The following is a 20,886-nucleotide window of genomic DNA, read 5'->3' as shown; positions in this document are numbered from 1 at the left end:
ATGAAGGAGGTTCAACCGTCCAAGCGTTCCTTTTCCTTCTTGGCTTATTTTCGCCCCACTTTCCGGCGAGGAATCGACCCTTGCTTCGGTTTTTCGCAGGTGGGAAACTACTTTTCTCTGGCCTGGGTCTGGAAAAAGTATCTGTAAACCGAGGGCACATTGCACAGCGCACCCCCGCCCTTATTATGTCCATCAGACCCAGTGGCCCTTCAAAGGCGGTGTCGTCGTTTCGTCAGGGGAGAGAGCGATGCAGAGGTGATGTCTGAGCTCTTTCGCCGGCCTGTGTCTGCTTAATTGCACAAGTTCCTCACGGCCGCCTGGTGTTGCAGGCTTGGTCACCATAGAAACCTGCCGCCCGTTGCTGAAAATTGCACCACAGGACAGCGCCGGGATAACAATTTCCCCTTTTTGAAAAGAAAAAAAACAAAACAAACGAAGATACGTTTTGAACAGCCACCGAGGCTCTAAAAAGAAGAATCCAAAGGGCTGGTGAAAGAAAGCGTGCCTGTCCGCATGTGTGAGTAAATCGTGCGGTGTTATAAACTCCGCAATCCCTGCGGGGTTTGTGCGGAGCTGACTGCGCACAACCTCTCTCCCTACGGGTCTGGCGCTCGCCTGTGTTCAAGTTGCCGCCGTGTGGCCGCGGGTGTAGCTGTACCTCTCGAGTATTTCAGTCATCGCTATTAAACCCACTACCGCTTTCTTCCGGACTGAACCCAGAAGCGGCGTTACACGCAGAAAAGCCGCCGATTCGTGTGCCAGGGTGCGCTCGCATGTATATCCACAAATAAATCTGGTCTAGCAGTCGTGATAAATGTGAGTATAAGTTTCCAAAAAGGCGAGTGTAGAGCAGGGTACTCTCCTGCACGTCGGCAATGCGGACTATCAAACCGACAGCGCAGCTCCTCCTATTAAACCGAGACCAGACGTGACAGTATCCCAGTTTAGGGAGATTAGTAACTAATCCGGGATTTGGACACCTGAGCGCCAGCTCAGGACCCGGACGCGGTGAAGAGAGAGGACGCTCAGAAAGCGCTGTTTCTTGCAGAGGCCGGCGCTCAGAAACGCGAGCCGGGCACGGGGCCAGCCATGACCACGAACGCGCCCGCAGAGGGCTCGGTGAGTACCCCGTGGGGACGGGCCCCGCGGCCGCGGCCAGTGTGGGACAGACACGGAAAGTGTGTTTTTTTGGGGGGATTGCAGATGTCTTTGTTTACTTCAGGAGTGAAGGTCTCATGTCGCATTTTTTCTTTGGTTTAGTGTTGGAGCTGGGGTAGACGCTTATCAATGCAGTGGACAGTTGTTATTGTAATTATTGGACACCAACAGCCGGCCTGTCTGTAGTGTTGTGAATCATATGAGAGGCGGCCATTCTGTCTGTCAAACCCACTAGCTGGTAGTTACCAGCTAATCGATCAGATCTCGTCCAGCCATTTCTTGAAAGAAGCCAGGGTATTGAGTTCAACAGCTCGGATTGGGCAGCTTGTTCCACACTCCCGCCAGCTCTTTGTGTAAAGAAGCTCCCCCTGTCTGCGGTTTAAAATGCACTTCCCTGTAGTTTCCTCCTGGGCCCTCTGGTCCGCTGGCTTGACGTTCGAGGTATTTGAATACGGTTGTATCAGGGGCTGTCATAGCCTCCTCTCTTCCAGACTAAAACAGCTTCAGTTCCTTCAGCCTGCCAGTGTAGGAGCTGGGGACTTTGCGACTTCTTTATTTAATCACCTCACTGCTGTTCCTTTCAAGAACATGAAATGATCTGGCCTGTTTCTTGGATGAAGCCAAAGTATCCTCATGATGGGGCAGCTTGTTCCACACTTGCAGCCCCCTCTGTGTACAGACAAGCAGCAGAGAGGCCAGGCCTCAGGGGTGAGGTCTGCTGGTGGGGTTGGCGCTGTGTAGGAGAGTTTATTCTCAACAGACCTAGCTCGTTTAGGTAATGCATTTTTTCCCCCCCAGAGGGATAGCTGTGTGGATATTGTGTGGAGCAAAGCACAGATCTGGTTAATGGGGATTTTTTTACTTTGGCTGTAGGTCTTTGAGAGGCAAAAGATTTTGTGCCTCTTGAATGATAAATTGATCTAATGTGTTATTTTTCAAACCGATGGTAGTGCATCAGGGTCATTGAGTCCTTTATTTTTAATTGATTATTTATTCATTCTGATTCTTGAGGCCTCCCCGTGGTGAAAGCCACCTGTCCCCTAATCGCCTGTGTCTCAGGAGAGCCGCTCCTGAGCCAGGATTAGCCCAGGAGCTCTCAGGAGACGCCCTGTCCTTCTCCATTTGTAAAAAGCCCATTCGCATTTTTCGGGATGAGAACAGAAGAAATGATCTAGACACAGTGAAATCTAGATGAGTTACAGTTTCTGGAGCCTCACTGCTTTCTCGTTGGGACGTTCAGAGCTGGTGGTTGTCTTAATGTTGACTGGAAGTCTCGCTGACAAAGGTCTACATATCTGACACAGCAATAAACAAATCAGCGGTGGTATCGCATTTGACCGCCAGGTGGCGTCAAAACACAAAACTAAAAAACGAAGACATGCGTTCCGAGTGGAAGATCAGTTGGTGGTTGAATTGACTCACTGCTGTCCTGCCTCTGTGATTGTACAGCAGCAGTCACTGTCAGCAGGTCTCATCAGGGTGTGTTGCTCACTGGGGGGGTGGCTGCCCCATAATGGACGGCGATGCTTTTTGGCTCCGCCCTCGGTGTCAGAGCGAGTTGGGTTCTGTCGTGAAGCTCAGGAGAGAACACAGGCGTGGCCTGGCGAGGAGATCTGTGGGTGACAGGCTGTCAGCAGTGGAGCAGTGGGTGACAGGCTGTCTCCAGTGGAGCTGTGGGTGACAGGCTGTCTCCAGTGGAGCAGTGATGCTGTCAGACCTGCGCGGGGGGAGGAATTTAGGTGAAAGGAGGAAGGATGTGGTTTTATTCTGAGCAGCTCATGCGTGTGTGAGAGTGTGTGTATGCATGTGTACAGTACATGCTTTTGATTGTGTGTCTGTGTGCATCTTTGCGTGCGTGTGTGGGTGTTTGTACGTGTGTGTACACATGGCTGAGCGCGCGTGTCTCGGTGCGTGTGCATGTGTGAGTGTTTGCACATTTCTGCAGGCGCGCGTGTATGTGTGAGTATGTGTGTGCGTGAGTGTGTTTGTGTGCGTGCAAGAGCATGTGCATGAGGGTGTGTGCACCTGTGCACGTCTGTGTATGTGTGAGTGTGTGTGCACTTGTGTGTGCGCGATTATGTGTGTGCGAGTATGTGTGCGTTTGAGTAAGTTAGAGCAGTTATGTGCACTTGTGTGTGTGCACTTGTGTGCGTGTGAGTGTGTGTGCACTTTTGTGTGTGTGTGCCCTTGTGTGCGTGTGTATGCGCGAGTGTGTGTTTGTGTGTGCACTTGTGTGTGCGAATGTGTGTGCACTTGTGTGTGCGTGTGTGTATACTTGTGCGTGCCAGTGTGTGTGCACTTGTGTGTGCGAGTGTGTGCAGTGTTTGCCCCGAGCTCTGCTGATGACAGTGCTCTGTGTGGCGTACAGCAGTCACAGTTTCTGTGTGTTTTTCCTTTTTAAATTTTCCGTCGGCAGCTGGATTTTTCCATTGGAGTCACGCTGGCTGGGGACTGGAGGCACTGAGCTTCCCGCAAAGCGCAGCCTTTAAAGTCGGCTCGAACCCGTGCTTTCCTGCCTGGACTGGGGCTCGAGGTCACCACGGTCGCGCAGGGTCTCAGGGTGGGAGGGGGGCAGTTCTGGGAGCTGAAGAAGCGGGGAGGGGGGTTTCAGATGAGGCCTGTGGCCCGGACGGCATGGGTTCGAGCCTGAGCAGTGGTGCCCAGCGTGGGCACAGCGTGTCCTTCACTCGCCAGCCTGACGGGGTCCCTGGGAGCTGTAATCCCACACCCCGGCCTGGCTCGGCACTCAGCCCTGGAGCTCAGAGCTCGCCGGTCTCCAGATGTCCTGCAGAGGATTCCTGACCCTCCGCTCACAGCAGCTCAGCTCTGGATTCGCGCTCGCTGCCCTGGGGCGGGCCGTTTCCTCAGGAGCACCCCGAGGAGGAAGCGAGCGGGGGAGCCATATCTGTGCTGCACAAGACCACGAGCGAGGCCTCGTGTCAGCAGGCTGTGTCGGCGCTCCTTTTCCGTCCCCCTGACGTTTCCCCAGGCCCGTAAGAAGCCCGTGGGACAGGGCCCGGCCCGGGACAGGGCTCAGGACAAACCGTGAGCTTGTTCTGCAGCACAAGAGGGCAGCCTGGCACAGCCCAGGAGAGTCTGCTCGGGGGCTTTAGGGCTGCTTTCTTATCTGAGCCTGACTTCTCATTTTCAGCCTCTGTCATACAAAAACATCAGCCAGCCTGAACTACTATCCGATTATGTTGGGTACCAGCCGGGGTTTTTTTTTTTAATGATACGTGTTTGGTAAATTCTGTCTAAACAATCTTGAAACTGTTAACAAACCGCGAATGCAGAAGATGGCTCCCTCTCAAATTAGCCTGGGCTGCTTTTAAACCCACCCTTCACCCTCCTGCCTAATGACTTCAGTGGCCCTTCAGCTCAGAAACCGCACAGCAATCAGACCCAGCGAGCGAGCGAGAGCGCGCGCGCGCGCCCGCGCCGGCCGGCCGGGGCGTCGCCATGACGACGCGGGCTCGGCCTCGCAGCAGCAGCAGCAGCAGCAGCAGCAGCCGGGCACGCTCGGTGCGCGCCCCCGCGCCAGCCCCGTATCCTGTTTCGCGTAGCGGGGCTGCGCCGCCGCACAGATGGGGCAGTAAGAGAGGGGACGGGCTGTTTGGAGCCTCTCCTTTGTGTCCGGCGCAGCCGTCGCAAACTCTCCCGGGGTCCGCACGTTTTCCCGAAAGCAGCCCGGGGCACCGCGCCGGGATGATCGCGTCGCTGTCCCGCGGGAATCTGCTGGATGTGCTTCAGGAAGGTTTCAATGAGGTACCGTTTTCCCTGGCCGGAACCATCCGCCTGGCTCAGTTCATGAAGTAGTGGCGCCGGTGCGATCACGTTACTATAAAATCCGTTAAAAACACATCGCGTGTTTCCCGGCTGCGCCTGCAGGAGGGGTCTGTCACGGGCGTGGGTTTTGTGGGGGGGTCCGTGCAGGAGGGGTAGGGTCAGGACGGACCGGGACCCCCCCCCTTTGTGTGGTTTTGTACCCCCACACTTACTCTGGTAACCGGCTTTGAAGGTGACGCAACTGCGTGAGCAGACGCTTTTTAAACCGAGGGAGTGCGGATGTGCGCGCAGGGTGCTGTCTCGCTGCTGCCGGTGGGCAGAGCCGGGGCTTCGTCTGCGCCTGTCATCCCGCGGTCACACGGGTCTGTGAGGGCAGAAGCACACCTGGGTGTCCTGCGAGCCGTCTGGCCCGGTCTCACCTCTCAGTGGGCCGGCAGGGGCACCCCAGCGCCTCTTCTGTACACTGGCCCCCTGCGCCCCAGTCTCTGAGGCCTGTGGAGGGGAGTCAGTCTGCACAGCGTTCCCCCTAACTCTAACCCGGGGGGCACAGGTAACTGGGAGGAGTCAACTCGCGGGGTTCCCCATCCTCAACTTGGCCATCTCCGTTCTTGGAGTCTCCCATCCCCAACTCAGTCACTTCCGAGTCCGGGGCGGCTATCTCCAATTTGGTGACCTTTGGCAGCCAGCAGCCCTATCACCCCACAGCTCCCAGCTGGCAGCCCCCCTGGAGCTCAGCAGTGAGAGCCTGGCCAGTACCTGGAGGGGAGACTCCTGGGAAAGCTGAGGCTGCTGCTGGAAGAGGTGTTAGTGGGTCAGCAGGGGTCGCTCACCCTGTGGACCATGTGGGTCCTAATGCCCCAATATAGTGACGGGGACACTACACTGTAAAAAGGCACCGTCCTTTCGGATGAGACGTAAAACAGAGTCCTGACCCTCTGAGGTCATTAACAATCCCGGGGTGTTTCTCGAGAAGAGTAGGGGTGTTACCCCAGTGTCCTGGTCAAATCTCCTCCTGGTCTTTACCCATCATGGCCTCCTAATAATCCCCATCTCTGAACTGGCCTCATCACTCTGCTCTCCTCCCCACTGAGAGCTGGTGTGTGGGGAGCGGACTGGAGCATCACCAAGGTGGGGCCGCACACTGGTGGGGGTGGAGGGGATCCCCATGACCTGTAAAGAGCTTTGAGTGGAGTCTCCAGAAAAGTGCTATATAAGTGTAAGCAATTATGAATTATTATAATTATTATTACCCCCCCTATCGGGGTCCCCCCATCCCCAGCTCGGCCGTCTCCCTTGGCGTCGGGGGGTGGAGTTGGCCCTCCCAGGGTTCAGCTGGAGTCAGGCTGGGAAGCGTGGCGGTGTTCGGCGTGTCTGAGTGACGGGAAGCCCAAGACAGCTTCAGGTGAAATAACGCCCCCAGGGGCCCGCTGAGGGGATGTCTGGCAGCTGCACCGTTCCGGGCGAGAGGGAGACGTCGGACGCCGGCGGAGGGAGGGGCTGGAAGCCAGCGCTCAGGACGCGGAGAGTGGATCAACCCGTGCCCAGCTGCGAGACCAGAAGTCACGCTTTTCTGCAAGAGCGCCGCCCTGGAGGCTCCCCTGGTCCCCGTGTGGCGCGAATCTGCCAGGCCTTGGGGTGAGATCGGCTGTCCGAGGACCCGGATCTTCGATCGCTAAGAGAGGGGGGCTCGGGCTCCTGCCTGCAGCTGGCCCCTGTCCGTCTCCTGTGTGTGATCTGGCCTGGGAAGTGAAGGGTTTCTGCCCGGCAGGATAAATCCACGGTTTCTGGGCAGTAACATCTGGAACGTTTGTGTGCCCTGAATACGGGATTACAGATCGTCTTACATCAGCTCCCAGCTGTAGGCCTCGTCGGCGTGCTCAGTGCTTAGCGACCCCGGCCTCCGTTCGCGCAGGGACTGACGACTCCCGCTGAGCAGCCGTTTGACCCGTTCCAGGTGTTTGTGATGCCCCGCTGAAGGCCTCACAAGCCCTCACAAGCCCTCACAAGCCCTCACAAGCGGGCTTTTCAGCGGCACGCCTGCGTGCGCTCAGAGCAGGCAGCGTGGAAACATTCGCCGCCCGGCGCTGGTTTTGTCCCAGAGTCCTGGTGCACGCCTGGCACGGGCTCAACTGCTGCTGTCCGAGGAGCAGGAGCAACAGGGGGTTGTGCGTCACTCTGTGATCCCGGGGCCAGCCTCGATCCGAGTCCGCTCAGGACAGGACTGGGACTGATCAATCCAGCCCCACCTGGATGATGCTCCAGTCCTCTCCCCCCACACCAGCTCTCAGTGGGGAGGAGAGCAGAGTGATGAGGCCAGTTCAGAGACGGGGGTTATTAGGAGGCCATGATGGGTAAAGGCCAGGAGGAGATTTGACCAGGACACTGGGGTAACACCCCTACTCTTCTCGAGAAACACCCCGGGATTGTTAATGACCTCAGAGAGTCAGGACCTCAGTTTTATGTCTCATCTAAAGGACGGCGCCTGTTTACAGTACAGTGTCCCCATCACTATACTGGGGCATTAGGACCCACACAGACCGCAGGGTGAGCGACCCCTACTGCCCCACTGACACCTCTTCCAGCAGCAGCCTCAGCTCTCCCAGGAGTCTCCCCTCCAGGTACTGGCCAGGCTCACACTGCTGGGCTCCAGTGGGCGGCCAGCTGCAGGGTTATATGGCAGCAACAGGAGCAGCTCTTCCATCCCGCCTGGCTCCCTGTGTCCCTGGAGCGGGTGAGGGGCTCCAGCCTGCTGCGTCACCCACCAGGAACCAGCGGCATCCCGGCTCTGAGGATGGAAGCTCAATCGGAATTGGCCCTTTCAGTCATGGTGGTAAAACAGATGCCAGAAGGTGGAAAAGAAAATGAGTAACAGTAACAGTACTGAGTGGGCCTGCCGTGCCCCCGTCAAGGGGTCCCCCGCCTGGCCAGCTGGCAGGGGTCCCGCCTCAGCGGCGCTCTGCCGAGAACAGGGACCCCCGCTCACAGGGCCGGACCCGGGAGGCGGGCGGACTCGCGCCCGTGCGAGGGCTCAGCGGCGTGCCGGAGGGGTGCAGTGTCCCCACTCTCCCGCCTGGAGCAGACTGCGCGTGGGTGCGGAGCTGAGGACCAGCCCCTCGCCTCTGCCCTGGTCGGGCCGCGGTGCGTGTGAGCGCCACCGGACACGCGCCCGAGTCCGCGTCCCCGCCGTCCCGGGGCCGGGAGCGCTCCTGTGCCGCCCTGGCGCCAGCGCGGCGGTCTGGGTAGAGAGGGATTTGCGCTGTCAGAAGGAGAGAGGGCTGAGCGCTGATGGCTAAAGCCTCTTTCACGGCTGACAGCACAGCAGGCAGGAGGACAGGCGGAGCGCACCGGGCCGGAAAGGCCATCTCCTCGTCTCCCGCTGGACTGGGGGAGCGGGGGCATCATCGTTCCTCTCTGATCGCCCCCTCGCCCGTTTGCCCCCCCTGCAGCTCGTGCCCTTCAGGTGCAGGACACATGAGCAGACGACAACTAGAAAGAGCGCAGAAGATGAGAAAAACAAGGTAGCAGCTGTAAGTCATCCAGTTTAGAAAGACAACGTTAATCGGTGTGTGAGATAGATACAGTGGTGCTAGAAAGTTTGTGAACCCTTTAGGATTTTCTGAATTTCTGCATAAATGTCACCTAAAATGTGATCAGATCTTCATCCAAGACATAAAAATAGTCAGAAAGTCCTAAAGGGTTCACAAACTTTCTAGCACCACTGTACATAAGACATAAGCATAATAAAAAAATTAAGGATTACAGTCAGTTGTCCAAATACATCAGGTTAAAATCAGATTAATTTAGTTCTTTTATGCTTAAATCTGGGTAGTCAGGACAGGCGCCCTGATGGATGGAGTTCAAATTCGCTGTGCAAACTCAGTCTGCCACAGTGCTGCACCTGTGGGCCTCAGAGCACTGCGCCGTCTAGAGTGGCGCCCCCCACACTTGTTGTATCGTGGGCTTTCAATCTTTCTACTTGTAAATGTGTGCGTCCATCCCATGTGAGGACATCCAGCGTCCCTGCCTGTGCTGCAGCGCGGGCGCCTGTAAACAGGACGCTGTGTTTCTCTGTGGTTCAGCAACAGCTGCAGGCGTACGTGTCCTGGGTGAACTCCCAGCTGAGGAGGAGGCCGGGGCTGCAGCCTGTCCAGGACCTGAGGCGGGACCTGCGGGACGGGGTCGTCCTGGCCCACCTCGTCGAGATCGTGGGTGAGTCCCCGTCACGCGCCGCCGCGCCGCGCCGCGCGCTCCGAGTCTTCCTGGCTCTGCCTCATGCTCCAGTGTCGTGCGCTTCCCTCCCCCAGCGGGCGAGCTCCTGGAGGGCGTCCACTACAGCCCAGCCGACCCCCAGGAGATGCGGGAGAACGTGGAGAAGGTCCTGCAGTTTGTCGCCTCCAAGCGCATCCGCATGCACCAGACCTCCGCCCGCGGTGAGAGCGCCGTCCTGCTGGGGTCGCAGCATCGCTGCCCCGAGAGACAGCTGCCCGTGCAGGGACTGCAGGATCAGTGCGGTATCTGGGCTGGATTCAGGCTGTAGCTGCGGGGCTTGGACAACACTGACTTTTGTGGGAACTTTGCACCTCACTCTGTGCTGAAACACCTCAAGCTGTGCTGGTCTGACGCTGTGCTCTGTGCTGTAACAGCTGTGCTCTGTGCTGTAACAGCTGTGCTGGTCTGACACTGTGCTCTGTGCTGTAACAGCTGTGCTCTGTGCTGTAACAGCTGTGCTGGTCTGACACTGTGCTCTGTGCTGGTCTGACGCTGTGCTCTGTGCTGTAACAGCTGTGCTCTGTGCTGTAACAGCTGTGCTGGTCTGACGCTGTGCTCTGTGCTGGTCTGACGCTGTGCTCTGTGCTGTAACAGCTGTGCTCTGTGCTGTAACAGCTGTGCTGGTCTGACGCTGTGCTCTGTGCTGGTCTGACGCTGTGCTCTGTGCTGTAACAGCTGTGCTCTGTGCTGTAACAGCTGTGCTGACTCTCCCGTCTGCTCCTCCTCACAGACATAGTGGAAGGAAACCTCAAGTCTGTCATGCGGCTCATCCTGGCTCTGGCCGCCCACTTCAAGCCCTCCGCCTCCGCGAACCAGAGGGCAGCGGCCGGCGCGGGACCGGGCCAGCCAGGCCCCTCGCTCAACCACAGGCCGCACTCCGCCACGGCGATGGCCCAGAACGCCGTGGCGGCGCTGGCGGCTGCTCGGCACGACGCGTCCCACTCGGGACGGGGCGTGTTCCAGTTCCGGCAGGATCGGCAGAGGTGAGACCTCCCCTGATTCCCAGCCTCACGCCGTGTGACTGCAGCGGCCCTGCTGCTCCGGCTCCAGCGTGCTTGTCCCTGCAGCTGCCCGGGGCGACTAACTGCCTGTCAAGCAACTGGAGCACGCAGGAAGGGCTGCAGGTGTTAGGACACAGAAAAATACAAGCAGTCAGCGATTTTTTTAATATTCTATTTAATAATCCAGGTGGAGGCGGCACACTGGTGGTGGTAGTGGGATTCCCCATTACCTGTAAAGCGCTTTGAGGGGAGTGTCCAGAAAAGGGCTATATAAGTATAAGCAATTATTATTATGAATTATATTTACTAATTTATTTACTATAACAAAACAAAACAGTAATTACAATTACAGTTATAAATACAACTTAGAATGAGTAAAGAAAAAACACAAAAGTTCACTTATCTAAGAGTCCCTATCTGTCAATGCGCTGTCGTCACTGATCTGTAAATTGTTGTTGCTAGGATTTCCCTTTCAGTTGGTGTCCACCAAAACAGATACACAAGAGGCAAACTTCAATATCCCTCGATAAACACTAAATCCAAATATATATTATAGAAATCCTGTTCGTTAGTATAAAATTACTTTCAAAACAGGCTGAATCCCTCTCTGCTCAAACTCTGTCCGTTTCTCTCTCTGGTGAATTCAAACTCCCCCCCGGAGGTCTTGACCTTTTTTGTCGCTTGCTCCTTTTTAACCATTTAAATAATCATTCTAGTAAATTCTGGTCAAGAAAATTCAAGATAACACTAATTATTTACATAAAGCAATGTAATTTACAAATGATGAATATTCTAGTACAGTGGTTCTCAAACTTTTTGGACCAAGTGCCACCCCTGATCAAACCAAAGCATCCAAGAACCACCTACAAGTCATCTTCTCATAGGAACCCCAGAAAATCTCCATGACCAACACACACTCGCACACACACACATATAATAAATATAATAATAATAATAATAATAATAATAATAATAATAATAAACTTGATTTTATATAGCGCCTTTAAAGGTGGCTTCTCAAAGCCTACAGAATGACAACAGGAACAACAACAATTAAAAATAAACAATAAAAAAGCACCATTTCAGTGAGAGGGGTGAGCCTGTTGAGTCCAGCAAAGCAGATGTGAATTCATTCAGAGTCTAACAGGTTTTAAATCGTCAGGCATTTTCTTGACTGCCAAGGCCTCACGGTGGATGCTGCAGTTCATGTCTGGAGCACCCTCTCTAATTCGTGCAACTACACCGCTGTGTCGGCTTGTCATCACTCTAGCACCGTCTGTACAAACTCAGATGCTTTTTATCCAGTCGATGACATTCTCTTCGATACACTCATTCAGAAGCTGAAATACTGTATGTGCTCTCCTGTTGTTTTTGTTGGTAGCAAAATGGGTTTTCATATAGAAAATATGAAAACCCATCCCAATTTTTCAGTGCACACCACAAATTTCCAGGGTCGTCTGGCGTACCACTGGGGGGCGCTCCGCGTACCACAGTTTGAGCACCATGGTTCTAGTAAATCAAAAATATTTTCAAAGGTTCATAACACAAGCAAGAGGAGGCTCCCCAGCCCGTCGGGCTTCTTTGCTGGTTAGCAGCTGGGGGCCAGGTGACAGGAGGGTCTCCGCCAGATCTTAATCCAGAACACAGCGAGGAGTAACTCCCTGGCCAGCAACGAGTCTCACCTTGGCCTTTGCTTTAACGACTCATCGGCAACCGGCCACCAGGCTCATGGGAGACGTCCACAGCGTTCCTTTCCCCGCTCGGCAGTGTGGGCGACACCAGGCACAGGGGCACCACACGCCCGAGTCCTTCTGGATCCCAGCTGCCACAGGGCTGGCCGGGGGGCGAGCCTCTCAGGTCTGGCTCTTCTGCAAGCTCAGCTGTGCGGCAGCAAAGGAAAAGGAAGTTTATCTGTTAACTTTGAACTTACAGCCCACCATGGGAAATGTCACAATGCAGCTAAATATGGAAGGAGCAGGACATATTCTATACCTGGTGTCGGCTTATTGACTACAGTCTGTGGTCTGGGACCTGGAATAGGCTTATACTGCTTTGGAATGGGACTGTCTGACTGCCCTAATTAACTCCCTGAAACATTGAGGAGGACGTTTTCACTTGCCTAAACCATGGACACATAACACGTAATTCCAGGGCTTGAATTGCGGCATGGGATTGTGGGTATGCCGCACAATTTTAGTTATTCCTGCAAATCCAGCATTAATAATTTATCGCATTTATCGGCAAACTGTCTGCCAAGTAGAACTAGCCTAAATCAATCCACACGTATTCTCTGTCAGACTGAGTTTTCCCAGCCTGTAGACAGCCCTTCTGAATGATTTGGTGTCGTTCCACATCTCGTATTCGTTATGGGCGGACGAACGGGAATCGGTTAACGCTATAGTTCAACCTGTTATGTTCTTGTACCTTCAGTGGAGAGGAGGCTGGCAGTGAAAGACAGATTGACAACAAGGTAGGACAGTATTTACAATGAGCTTATGAAGCTCGTGTTGTGTATGAATTATTTCAATACACTCATTAGTCTACTATTATTCCCCTCCAAGATGCTGAACCCCCCCATGAGCTTCATGTAAAGGGGGAATTCCCACCTCGTTTTCCAAAATGAATTTCAAGCCCTGTAATTAGTCAGTCACTCTAACCTGTCTTAATTATTCTTTATAAATGAATCTAGGCTTTGCAGCCTTTAATTAAATCGCCCAATGAGATTTTCTGTGCAGTGAGTTCTCTACTGAGAACAGGACCTTGTCTGGGAAGGATCCAGCTCTGCCTGGAAGGACTGGACTGCCCTCCAGTGGCCACTGGCCTGTACTGCAGCAGGGCACCATCCCTGCCTGGCGAGAGCTGAAGGATTCTGGGATTCTGGACTTGTGACATGGGAAAAAGAAACCGCTGTTAAACCATCTGCGACACACAGTTCAGTGCTTCACAGTGCTCAGATACTGAACGCTCTGAGTGCAAAACTCCGCCGGGCGCCGGTCTGACCTCGGCGTGTCCCTGTGCCCGCAGGCGGAGCTCCAGCGTGGACGAGGAGATCGAGAACCCGTCGTGGAGCGTGCGGGCACTGGTGCAGCAGTACGAGGGCCAGAGGGAGGCGCCGGCGGGGGACAGCGAGGCCCTGCCGTCCGGGTGAGAGCTCCCTCCGCTCTGTCGCGCCGCCCTGGGCCTGACGGGCCGGCCCGGGTCAGATGTGAAAAGCACACTGTGGGCGATTCCAAAATAATTTAGTGATCCTGGGTCCTCCGGCCTGGGCTGGTAGGGTACCCCCACCTTCACCATGACAATCTGGCGGTCCTCCGGCCTGGGCTGGTAGGGTACCCCCACCTTCACCGTGACAATCTGGCGGTCCTCCGGCCTGGGCTGGTAGGGTACCCCCACCTCCGGCCTGGGCTGGTAGTGTACCCCCACCTTCACCGTGACAATCTGGGGGTCCCTTGGCCCAGCAGTGCCTTTCCCTCCCTGACTGTCTGGAGCCCCGGCGCTGCCCGCAGGCTGAGGGGAAGTAACTCAGAGCAGTGGGGCAGGCGGGTCTGACCGCTGTGTCAGTGGAGGCTGTGCTGCAGTGAGACACAGTGAGGGGTGGGGACTGAAGCGCGGAGCAGCGTCATGGAGGCACGATCGGAGAAACCAGACGAGTGGCAGAGCTCTGTGGGAAGAGTGTAAAGAAGCTGCAGGTGTCCCGTGGCCCAGAGTCACACCGGCCGCCGGTTCTCCTGGCGGAAGAGGAATTCAGAGCGGGTTGTTGGAATCTGGCAAGCGGGCGCTGGAGCTGGTGGTGTGCAGGCTTTGACCCAGCGGGCAGCGGCTGGCAGACGGCACAGCCCCTCCCCCACTGCGCCAGGGGCGCCCCCGGCCGTGTTCTGTGTGGCGAGCTGAACAAGCCGCGGAGTGTGTAGATGTGGCTCTGACGCCCCGCGCAGGCCCCGAGGGGGCGTCGGCTCGGCACGCGCTCCGTCCTGTCGCAGGGGAAGCTGCACAGCGTGTTGCCTCTCTGAGGCTCCATTGTCAGAATGGGTCAGGAGCAGTGAAACCCCAGCAGGGCACTGCGATAGATGTGTTACTGCTTTAAAAGGCTCTCCCTTGTACTCACTGTTTACTTCCCCATTATAGATCATTCCCCAGATATATAGTAAATACGCACATAGATCGTTCCCCAGATATACAGACAGCAACTCCCCAGATATACAGACAGCAGATACACATAGATCGTTCCCCAGATATATAGTAAATACCCATATAGATCATTCCCCACATATATAGATAGTAAATACCCATATAGATCATTCCCCACATATATAGATAGTAAATACCCATATAGATCATTCCCCAGATGCAGTATATAGATAATAAATACCTACATTGATCATTCCCAGATATACAGTATAGAGAGTATACACAGTACCAATGTAGATCATTCCCCAGATATACAGATAGTATATACTGTATGTGTATAGATCATTCCTCAGATATATAGTAAATACCCATATAAATCAGTCCTCAGGTATACAGACAGCATTTAAACATAGATCATTCACATATTACACCTGCAGTAAGAGGCTCAGGATGGCTGTGGATCAAGAGGAGTGATCTGTGGGTGACAATGCCCCCTGGACACAAGCTGGGGTCACCTGGGTGAAGGTGTCTGATCTTGAAAGACCCGAAACACTCAGTGACCCCAGGTAACATCACTGATGATGTCCAGGGGTGGCATCAGAGCATGTATTTTCCAACAAATTGTTCAACTGTCTTTATATAAATAATTACACACATATATATATAATTGTTATACCCCCATATAGGTAATTCCTCAGATACATAAAATGTATATACCAATATAGATAATTCCCAGATATATATACAGTGGATATCAAAAGTCTATGCACCTTTATTAAAATGTCAGCTTTTGTTGACGTAAATGCTGAAATGCAGACAAATCATGTCAGACCTTTTTTCACCCTTAATAAGATCTTGTAACCAACAATATTTAAGTGAATAAAATATGGATCGTTTTTAGGAAAAAATACTTGAAAATACAAAACTTTCAATGCCAGTGCATAAGTGTGCAAACCCTTTAACTTATACTTCTTGGAAGCACAAAGTAAGTCTGTTTGGATAGGTATCTATCAACTTAGCACACCTGGATTTTGCAATTTTATCCCACTCTTCTTTGCAGAAGAGTTCAAGCTCAGTCACATTTTGAGGGCAAATCCTGTGCACAGCCCTCTTTAGGTCAGTCCACAGATTGTTCTATAGGATTGAGGTCCATATTTCCTTCATCATGGTCTTCACAGTGTTCCATGATGTACAGTATGTAATGCCTCTGAAATTCTTTTATATCCCTCTCCTAATCTGTACCTTTTAACAATAAGATCCCATGGTCCACAACATGATTATTAGATAAGATCACTTTATTGGCCCTATACAATTTCTTGCATTAGGAATTTGTCTTTTTCTCAGACCCCAGCTTGCCCTCCATGAGACACACAGACAGGGAGAGAGAGGCCGGGGATCAGAGAGCAGGGCAACCAAGGCATTGAACATTTTTTTTGTTTTAATTATTTTTTCTAAGAATTATCCATTTGTTTTTCACTTAAATATTGTTGGTTACAAGATCTTTATTAAAGTCTGAAAGATGTCTGATGTGACTCCAGCCTTAACATCAACAAAAGCTGAAATTTCAATAAGGGTGTGTAGACTTTTGATATTCACTATAGATATTATATCCCCATATAGATCCTTCCTCAGATAGTATATTTCTATATATATTATTCCTCAGATAAAAAGTATATACCCATATACATCATTCTTATGATATTTAAATATTGTATCTTTATATGATTAAGATAAGCCACAGATATATAGGTATTATATCCCTGTATATAGAGATAGTTTATCCTCATAAAGGATAAAGTGACTGAGCCTGAGCCCCTGTATCGCTAATGCAGGCTCCCCAGGGGTCCGCTGATCCCTGATCCAGCTCTGTGCTGCCCTCACAGGCAGACGTCTTCATTCCCTCCTCCCGTCCTCCGCGGGTCTGATACTTTCTCTTGGGATCGGTGCCGCACGTTGTGAGCCAGTCCAGCACTGGGCGTTCCCGGGGCGCACACTTCCTGGGGCACACTCCACTGTTGTCCTGACTTTCTCATTTACTCAGACAACACTCTTACCCAAGGCGGCTTCAAATCAGCCGTCCCTCCAGACCTCCGGTATCTGAGAGTCACCTGCTCCTGGTGAGGGCTGCAGCAGCCCAGGGCCCATGCAGGGACACCGGAGGACAGACAGACTGCACCCTGAATGGGGCACCAGTCCATCGCAGGGCACCCACTCATGCATGCACACAAGCACGCACACACGCAAATGCATGCACACACAGGCACACGTGCAAATGCACACACATGCAAACACACACAGGCACATGCGCAAATGCACACCCACACAAACACACACAAGCACACATGCAAACACACACACAGGCACACACATACAAGCACACACAGAAACACACATGCAAATGCGCACACACATGCAAATACACACACAACCACACACACACAGAAACACACATGCAAATGCACACACACGTGCAAACACACACAGAAACACACATGCAAATGCACACACACATGCAAACACACACACACATAAGCACACAGCCGTAATTTGGAGACACCGGTGATCCTAACCAGCACCTCTTTGGAAGTGGAAGGATGAGGGTGGCCAACGTGAGCACAGATGGCAGCCTGGTCCAGAACTGAAGCCAGGATTGTAGAGCTGTGCCAACCGGAGTGCCATGCAACCATGCAACTCAAAATCAATGGCCTGTAAAATACTGACAGTACAGGATCATCCACATGAAGAGGATGAAATGGAATCAACCAGAACACAGCATAATAGCATTGCATAATCCAACGACCAGAACAACCCCCGGATGATAAAGCAGGAGTATTTTCAGTGAGCTCTTGTTTTGTGACAGATCGCCTGTCTCTGTGAGCTCTGTCACTGAGGATAAACCTCCTCTTGTAGTGAGATGATCGTGTTAAAATCCACCGAACAAACTGTCCAGGCCAGGATCTGTCAGCCTTACTGGAGTGGGACACTCCCCCTCCCCAACCCCCGCCTCCTCCTCCGCCAAAACACATCTCCCCCGCGGAGGGAGAGAGCGCGGAGGGGGAGGGATGATGCCTGACATCTCTGCACAGACAGGGAGAGGGAGGAGGGAGAGGGAGAAGCCGGGCTGGAGCTTCCAGCTCCCAGCAGTAGGACGGAGAAGGAGCTCAGCGCGACAGCACGAGTCTGAGCGGAGAAAGCAGGAGGCACAGAGCCGACCTCTCTCCTGGCCTCGGGGCAGCCGGGGCTCAGCAGACAGGGGCTGGGAGCAGAGCCGGGCTCCGCAGGCTCACGGCTTCCAGGATCTTTTTCCCGTGCTCCCTGGAGCGCCTGTCACCCCCTGTCCTGAGAGAGGGTGCTGTCCCGCCTTTGTGTGTGATCCGGATTGGGCTCTGGATCCTGGGGGAAGTTGTCAGGAAGCTCAGCCAGATGTGGCTGCCAGCTGGAGCGCCGGTCCCACAGCCTCCAGCGCCGTGCCCTCGCCCTGCCGGGACCAGGCAGCGACAGGAGCCCCGTCGGGACTCCCCAGTTTTTGGTTTTGCCGGATTGTTAGCAGCCCCTCCTGGAGTCCTCTGCTGCCCCACGGCTGCCGGTGTGTGTCTTTTTGGGGGGCGATGGCGTGAGCGGGACTGTGCCGTGACTCGGGTGGCCAAGAGAGGTTTCCTGGGAGGTTAGAGGTCAGACGGCACCATGGGAGCGAAGCAGACGAAATGGTAAGAGGCGAGTGAATGGATCTGCGCTCCCTGCCCACACGCTCATCGCTGGGTCTGCCGCTTCCTGCCTGGCGGAGAGGAGGAATCTGGCATCAGTCTCCTCTCGGGCAAATCGGTTTTTACAGACGTGGCCTGAAGTTCCTGGTTAGGGGCACCTTTAACTTTGATCGAGGGAAGTTTTGTTGGGCTTCAGTGTGATGTGGAGAGCACTTTGTGTACATGGGTCTATATATCCTTTGTGCTCTCTGTACTCATTTTGACTGCTCTCTCAGTCTTTAATATTTAATGATGTTCTTTAAAAACATTTAACGTCTGGAATACATCCAGCATGTGGCGTTCATCGACGGAGAGAAGCAAGGGCAGTCTTTTAAAAGCAGCGAATGTGTGTCGGCTTCCTCCGTTTTTCCCTCCTGTCCTGTGTCTCTGTGTCTGTCTCCCGAATCTCTTGGTGTCGGGTCTGGTCTGAGCCGTGGGATGTGATGAGGTTCCCATGGTAATGCGCTGCAGCGAGTAAGTGTTTGAGGGTGTAAAGTGTGTGCGTGCGTGTGCCCTCCGGTGTTGCAGACGCTGGGTGACGAGGAGATGAGAGTTTTCCTGGCCCGGTGGGTGTTGTGAGACGCACACAGCAGGGCAGCAGTCCTCGAGCACTTCGGTACGGCTCCTTTAACACGGACTGGAAGCCTTGATCGCTCTCCTCTGGAGAGTGCGCTTCTGTTTGGTTTCTCTCCCTGGCCCTAATTATACGGTGCAGAGTCTTTTTTTATCCCTGCTCTCCGAGCCAGACTCTGCAGCGCTCTCACGCCAGCCCAGGGTTCTGAACTGCCCAGAAAGGAAGGGAGGCTGAAAACGGCCCACGTTGCAGCGATGTGGAGTCTCTCCCTCCTTAGCTTCTAGACACGTGTGTGAAACCGACTTTTCTGTGCAGACTTCATGTGCCGCATGGGCAGTGTTTTTCAGCGTCATTTCTATGTCTGCGTCATTTCAGCCAGTCCTGCTGCTGGCTAATAAGCAGGGGAGGGAGGTCTTTTAGTCTTTTGGACAGTGTGGTGGGAAGTATTGTTCCACACAGGAGTCTTTACACCCGCTGTGGAGAAAAGAGGTTATATCTGTGGGAAAAATAATCATCTCAGTGTCGCACGGAGTTGTCAATGACGCTGCAGTCAGGAAAGTGCTTGTGCAAGTGAACTCGAACAAAAGCCCTTTTAACACAGTCCAGTGTGTTTTTTGATAAGGACCGTGGGTGATATAGCAGAGGTCATGCAAATGTCTGTTTTTCGCCCACGACGGTTTGTGACTACACGCAGGAGCTGTCCTGATGAACTCTCCCCGAATCGATGGGCCGTGTGGAAATGGCTGGAGTTCTTCTTTCATCTCGCTATTCCGTGCGTGTTTTGTTGAAACCGAGTTGGCTTCAGTCTTTATCCTTCTGGAAACCTGCGGGCTGAGTGGCCGTTCCTCTGCTCTTTGTTCCTCGACCCCGTGTCCAGGGTGCCCCGTGGGGAATGTCATCCCAGGGGTCAGCGCACCGCCCACGTCCAGCCAGCGCGTTCGTGCGGCCCAGGCCCAGGCCCAGGCCCAGGCCCAGGCACGCGAAACGCTTCCCACGGCAGAGGGGGCGGCCGGGAGGAGGAGTGGCCGTGTGGGGCAGATCGGGGGCCGCTGGCGCTGTGCCAGAGCACCAGGGCCTGCGCGGGCGGGCGGCGGGCGGGGGTGAGGGCCGCAGCCCCATTCAACCCCCACAGACCCCGCAGACAATGAGCAGGGCTGCGCTGTGGGGCCGGCATTGTTGTGCAGTGCACAAAAAGAAGGGCACATTCACAGCAGCTTTCTCACATGCGACCCCCCCTCTCCCCCTCCCCCGCTCCCCTGTCTCCCCGTGTTGTTGTTTGTGCTGCGCCACGGTGACTGACGTGTTGTCATGGAGACAGGTTTGGGAAACTTCACCCAGAGGCCCTCCTTCCAGGTCCCAGCCTCCTCCGTCCCCGTCTGCCCGTGCCAGCCGCCGTCTCTGCGTCTGCGTCCGGGCGCCTTGTCTTTCCCGAGGAAGTGGGCAGGGTGTGGCCACTTTAATAGGAACACGCCATCCCCGAGGAGCAGCATGGCAATCCTGAGGCGCTGCTGCCTCCAGTGGAAGGGCTCTGGGTGACTGCCTGGGAAGAGTTCTGTGCTTGTTGGGTTTTGTAAATGATTCTATCTCGATTTAGATTTTAAGAGTTTACTTCTTTACTCTTACTTCTGCAGAACAAGGGCAGTGAACAGTGTTCAGCTTTCTTGCTCGGTGCCTTACTGTACACACAGCATCGGCAGGGTGTTGTGTGGTGTTTTTGCGTCTCGGCGGTTATCGTTCAGGCCGCGTTGTCGACTTCCAAGCCTCGCGATCTGCCAAAAGCAACAGGAGCCAAGCGGCAGGAGTCCAGGAACGAGCGGCCCCCCTGGTCCACAGCCGCACCGGCGCAGCTCGATGAGCAGAGATCTGAAGCGCTGAGTCAGGCCAGTCACTGAGATGGGATTAATGCATCACAGACCTCCCCGAGGAGGAGCTGGGGGTGCTCTCTGGGCTCAGTTCGGCTCCCGGCTTTCACCAACCCTCTCTGTGTGTGATTCTCTTTCCTGGCGGCCAGATGGCCTGTCTGTGCTGAGTGAGGACAGGGTCTCTGGGGTGGTAGTTCCTTCCCGCCAGCCTTGTTCTGCACATGTCAGGGTTCTCAGGCATTTCCTGTCCCGCCCACATGCCAGCTGCAAACCCCCGCAGGCTGGAATTCTTTTAACTGGGAAGCCCCCGTACGTTTCATCTACTTTTCTTCCTAGTTCCCAATCCTATTTTAGGCAGCAGTAGG

At 54.1% G+C, this 20,886-nt stretch overlaps 1 protein-coding gene across 8 annotated transcripts in view; it reads left to right on the top strand.

The window, feature by feature from the left end:
- The first annotated feature begins 316 nt into the window (after window positions 1-316).
- The window catches only part of dixdc1b (DIX domain containing 1b), a 39,272-nt gene continuing 18,702 nt past the window's right edge, over window positions 317-20,886 (top strand). The window contains exons 1-6 of one of the 8 annotated variants that reach the window (XM_069182960.1): window positions 317-517; window positions 1,049-1,119; window positions 9,024-9,153; window positions 9,249-9,374; window positions 9,944-10,196; window positions 13,239-13,358. In XM_069182960.1, the coding sequence (XP_069039061.1) occupies window positions 1,090-1,119; window positions 9,024-9,153; window positions 9,249-9,374; window positions 9,944-10,196; window positions 13,239-13,358 (659 nt within the window). In that variant the 5' untranslated portion in view covers window positions 317-517; window positions 1,049-1,089. Of the gene's footprint in view, window positions 518-1,048; window positions 1,120-4,654; window positions 4,924-8,390; window positions 8,472-9,023; window positions 9,154-9,248; window positions 9,375-9,943; window positions 10,197-13,238; window positions 13,359-16,809; window positions 17,929-20,886 lie in introns of those variants that run through there. The other 7 variants (XM_069182961.1, XM_069182957.1, XM_069182956.1 and 4 more) reach the window with 7 other exon arrangements.

This window comes from Lepisosteus oculatus, chromosome 23 (assembly GCF_040954835.1).
Source record: "Lepisosteus oculatus isolate fLepOcu1 chromosome 23, fLepOcu1.hap2, whole genome shotgun sequence".
NCBI classification, from domain to species: Eukaryota; Metazoa; Chordata; class Actinopteri; order Semionotiformes; family Lepisosteidae; genus Lepisosteus; species Lepisosteus oculatus.
Note: the sequence above shows the minus strand (reverse complement) of the source record. Positions and strands in the feature narration are given on the sequence as shown.